This window comes from Fukomys damarensis, unplaced genomic scaffold (genome assembly GCF_012274545.1).
Source record: "Fukomys damarensis isolate Sample0158 unplaced genomic scaffold, DMR_v1.0_HiC HiC_scaffold_4, whole genome shotgun sequence".
Lineage (NCBI taxonomy): Eukaryota > Metazoa > Chordata > Mammalia > Rodentia > Bathyergidae > Fukomys > Fukomys damarensis.
In genome coordinates, this window is record NW_022900916.1 from 60,478,756 (window position 1) to 60,481,375 (window position 2,620).

Genomic DNA, 2,620 nt, shown 5'->3' on the forward strand with positions numbered 1-2,620 from the left:
AAAAAAAAAAAAAAAAAACAGAAAAAAAGTGCCTTATTTTAAATTATGTTAAGGAGATGGAAAATTCCTCATTGCCACAATTCGTTTAGAGCCGCACCTGAAAATATCTGTAGCCTACCTAAGTCATGCTCATATTCACTCTTCCGCATTGCAGGTAAATGGTATCCCTGAAGAGAGGAAGCTGACCGAGGCAATGAATTTATAACCAGACAGCACTGCAGCGATCTGGATTTATTTTCTTCTCCAAAAATGCATGAATTCTTCTGGCCTCTGGTATGCATGTTGACAGTATTATGTACCAAATAATACAGCATAACTTTCATTTTACTAATGCATTTTTTTGTACTTCAAACATTTTTGACAATTTGTAAGACATCGATGACTTTATATTTGTTACAATAAAAGGTGATCTTTAAAATAAATATTAACAAAGACTAATGTCTGGTAAAATTTACTGCAAAAATGAAAGCATTTGATCACCTCCCATTTGTTAGGAATGTTTTAGTTGCTAGAATCAGGGTCCTGCGTTCATCTTCATTCAACAAGATTTTATTAAGTGCTTCTAAAGAATGTATAAAGTGTCTTTGCCTCTGTGTTCAAGTACACAGTGCATTTAAATAATGCTTTAATCCTTGCTGACCTGAAAGCCTGTTGTTTGTATCACACTTTCTCGAGTGTTTTAGAGAGTAAACGCAGTATTAGGAGTTGTGGAACCAAAAACATCCAGGTTGTCAGGGCAGCTCGGGTGTGCACTCAGTTGAATTCATAGTCAGATATTTGCCTTAGAAGCATGTCAGGAGCTGTTAAAAAGAGAGAGAATAGTCACTAATAGCAACATGTATCAGCTCTGCAGGGTTCTCTGCCGTGGTAACTCCTGTGTCCCAGGTATAGCAGCAATCCCTCATACAGTGCTTGCCTGTTTCGTAAATTGTGGGCACTTTGAGCACTATTCATCAGGTCAGTTAGCAGAACAGCTTTTATTGCAGGCTGGGCCAGCTGAAAAACCTTCTGCTCTGCTCTGGGCGAATTGCTGTACTACTGCCTGTTAATTGGTCAGAGATCCAGTTAAATCTCTTTGTTACCTGTTAATTGTGTCAGAGGTCACACAAGTGCTACCAGATTCCAAAGCTGAAAGTAATCCCCATTTGTAATGTGTGCTTCGCCTTGCCTTCCATTCAGAGGGGATATTCTGTTATGTCTTCGGTTTTAGAACCTCTTTCCCCACTTCTTGCTGTAACTTAACAGAGGAAGTCAGTCATTTATTTCTTAAAGATCTATCTCTTATCTTATTCCTTTCCAAGAGAGCTAGAGCATTGCCACTTGTTCTCCAGGAGTTTTCGGCTTGGGGTTATAAGTGTACTGTGTCCAGGTCAAATCCTAGGAGTAAGTGAAGGTCATTCCGGTCCAGAAGACTGAACTGTGGCACAGAGACAGAGTTCACAAACCACACCCTCTGCTTAAAGAAGTCAAATTTCTGGTCATCAAAATGAGCAAGAACAAGGTAATGCACAGTTACAAACAAGAATCTGCCACTCAGGGTGCAAGAACTTTTCTTGTCTATCCTGGTAAAGAGCTATGGTAAGGAAAGGAAAATACACTTTATTGAGAAGTTTAACCAGGATGAAATCATTCTCGAGCATCTCACAAATCAGTAATAGCTTTAATCTCTAAAAATCCTTCAAGAAGAAAAAACAAACTTTGCCTCTGAGTTAATATTTTGATGGGGAAGAAAGTGCAAATACTTCCCCCTTAACGGGCATGACACTAATAACTAATTCTTCCTTTATGGGTTAAAAAGTGAGAATTCTGCCACTTGCTAAGGATCTCTATCCTAAGTATACTCACTCATCGTGGGATAATGGCTGCATAGTGATTTTTGTGTTCCAAAAGTCAATTTAAAATACCTTTTTAAGAGGACAAGGTGGCACATCCCTGTAATCCCAGCGGTCAGGGACATTGAGGCAGGAAGACTGCAGGTTTGATCCCAACATAATGACTGGGCAAGACTCTGCTTCAAAATAAAAAATCAAAAAGAGCTGGGTATGTAGCTCAGACAAAAGATTCTAGGATCAATCTCTAGCATCACAAAACAAGCAAAAAAAAAAAAAAAAACCACACACACACACACCTTTTCAGTTGGCCTCTGTGAGCCATTGCCCTGTAAAAAGATAGTAGTTTTTTGTGTTTTAGATTCCAGATTCCCCTAAAAGTTTGTGACTTTTCTTTCTTCCAAAGTATAGTCACCCATAGAAATGACCACCTGTCTTTAAGAAAGATCTGTGTTCATTCTCCTCCTGATATTCCTGAAGCTGCAAGATTTCTCATATCCCTCAAGTGTGAAGTCTATAAGCCAGTTCCTTAGAATTGAACCATGAGGGCTGGGGATTTAGCTCAGTGGTGCTGTCACCTGCCTCACAAGGTCCTGAGTTTGATCCCCAGTACAAAAAAAAAAAGAATTGAACCATGATTCTCGAAAACATTGACATGGATAAGACCTTTTCCTACTGAATTTCTGTGTTTATTTTTTCTCCCATCACCTCTAACCTTGGACATTGGAGGGAGGGTAAATAAATAGAATTACTGGGCATTGAGCAATAAGGAATTGCTGACGTGTGATTCC

The 2,620-nt window shown here is 39.0% G+C and overlaps 1 protein-coding gene across 7 annotated transcripts in view; it reads left to right on the top strand.

Annotated features, from left to right (window-relative positions):
• Sgce (sarcoglycan epsilon) overlaps positions 1-2,112 on the top strand; it is a 69,972-nt gene extending 67,860 nt beyond the window's left edge. For all 7 annotated transcript variants that reach the window (XM_010603439.2, XM_010603432.2, XM_010603430.2 and 4 more), the window contains one exon: positions 155-2,112. In XM_010603439.2, coding sequence (XP_010601741.1) covers positions 155-205 — 51 coding nt within the window. In that variant the 3' untranslated portion in view covers positions 206-2,112. The remainder of the gene's footprint in view (positions 1-154) is intronic.
• The last annotated feature ends 508 nt before the right edge of the window (positions 2,113-2,620 follow it).